Below are 1942 nucleotides of genomic sequence, written 5' to 3' on the forward strand. Positions count from 1 at the left end.
GCGGTCGGGGCCCGGCAGCGGGGGGGCTTTGCCTCCAGCCCCCGGACGGCGGGACGTGCGTCCCCGAAGAGCCCCCCATCCCCCCTATGGACTGGGAGGCGCTGGAGAGGCATCTGGCCGGGCTGCAGTTCCGGGAGCAGGAGGTACGGAACCAGGGCCAGGCGAGGACCAACTCCACCTCCGTAAGTTGGCCGAGGCGCTGCCCACGCGCGCTCACGCGACACGCCCAGCGCACGGCCCGCGCGCCCCCTCCCGGCGCGCCCCGCCGCCCGCCCGCAGCCCATTCATCCCTCCCCGAGGGCGGGGGCGGGCCGGGAGCCTGCCTTCTGCTCCCCTGGGGCAGGGTGGCTCTGGGTGTGCACTGTCTGGGTCTGCGGGCCCGGCGGGGCGGAGGGAGGAGCAGCCGGAGGGCAGCGGAAAGTCGGGTTAGTGGAACGGGCGACTCATTTTCATGGAATGACTTACGGAGACCCGGTTGTGAGTCACTTGCCTGAAAATAAATCCGGGGAGGTTCTGGCACTGAAGCCAGCGCCTGCGGGGGAGATTTCAGATCGTAATAGTTGTGGCTTTATTAATCGTGGTGGATCTCCTCTCGTTGGCACTCCTGTCTCATCCATATCTAGGCTGTCCCCGTGCGCAGTCGCCCGCCCACACCTCCGGCCTGGCAGCGGGGTTTGTTCCATCTTACATTAAGCGGATGCTCCTGTGTTTGGGTGGAATGATCTCTCTCTGAGACTTTCTTCCTTTCTAAAACCCGAGCTATTGTTGACCTAGGGGGGCGGGGTAACCGAGTAAATGAACCGACCCGGATGAGAGAGGGGTTTTGGCCTGGGGCACCTGCAGATCGCCCCTTGTTTTGATGAGGTACCCGCTCACAGTTCCTTCCCGGAGGCTCCTGCCTCGATTCAGGAAAGACAGACAAGGAGGGGTGTTGAGTGGAAAGGAGCGGGGAGAGGGCTGCCTCTATAATAAGCAGCTCGGGCAGGTTCACACTTGTCTCAACGTCTCTCTTGCCTCTGAGAGGAGAGCAGAAAAATGACTTCAAAGAGACAGCGTTGTGAACGCAACTGCCCTGTTTATCACTGTTTTGAGATAAAGAAACAGTTGTAATTCGAAATTCTTAATGATGTCCCTAAATAGGGCTGAAGGGCTCAGTTTCTTTCTGCTTTCTCTTTGTGGCAGCTGGGTGGCAGGTGGGAGAATGCTTGCCTTGCAGGCGTAATTTTTCCACACCAGGGCCCAGGGGCTCCTGGAAATTGGGTGCCTGCACTTCTGACTTCAGGGGTGAGGATGGTAACTGTGTTTCACACAAATGTGCACACTTGTATCAGAGAGAGCCCTTGGCCAACAGAGCCCATGGGTTAGTGTCTCTTGGGAAACTACCTATTAAATGAACACACTCGGGTTTTAATCCCAGCTGTTTAGAAGTTTCCCTCCACCACTAGCAGACATGGACTCTCTCTTATCATATCCAATGCTATCTCTTGTAGCTTGCAAGATAAAACATCCTTTTCCCACTTGGTGCTTGAGAAAAATACCTCACTAAGCTCCCTGAACTTGAACAACAATTTGAAAATAAGCCAGAGATTAGTTGACTATTGCATAGCATTTATACATTGCAGGAAAATGTAATGGTTGAGTATACGTACAAAGTTAGGGTTTCTTGGTGACAAGGAGCTTTATTATTCAAAAGCTGTGAAACAAGACCAGGCACAGTGGCTCACACCTGTAATCCCAGCACTTTGAGAAACCAAGGTGGCAGGATCCCTTGAGCCCAGGAGTTCAGCCTGGGCAGCATAGCAAGACCTTGTCTCTACAAAAATATTTTTTAAAATTGCCGGGCGTGGTGGCTCACGCCTATAATCCCAGCACTTGAGAGGATTGCCTGAGCCCATGGGTTTGAGACCAACCTGGGCAACTTGGCGAGACCTCATCTCTACAA

At 54.9% G+C, this 1942-nt stretch overlaps 1 protein-coding gene across 1 annotated transcript in view; it reads left to right on the forward strand.

The window, feature by feature from the left end:
• The window catches only part of SCHIP1 (schwannomin interacting protein 1), a 148928-nt gene that overhangs the window by 910 nt on the left and 146076 nt on the right, over positions 1-1942 (forward strand). The window contains exon 2 of the mRNA XM_021711309.1: positions 1-182. This exon is cut by the window's left edge and continues 547 nt beyond it. Within this exon, the coding sequence (XP_021566984.1) occupies positions 1-182 (182 nt within the window). The remainder of the gene's footprint in view (positions 183-1942) is intronic.

The sequence above is a fragment of the Carlito syrichta genome, unplaced genomic scaffold (genome assembly GCF_000164805.1).
Source record: "Carlito syrichta isolate Samal-C Ts95f unplaced genomic scaffold, Tarsius_syrichta-2.0.1 Scaffold302038, whole genome shotgun sequence".
NCBI lineage: Eukaryota > Metazoa > Chordata > Mammalia > Primates > Tarsiidae > Carlito > Carlito syrichta.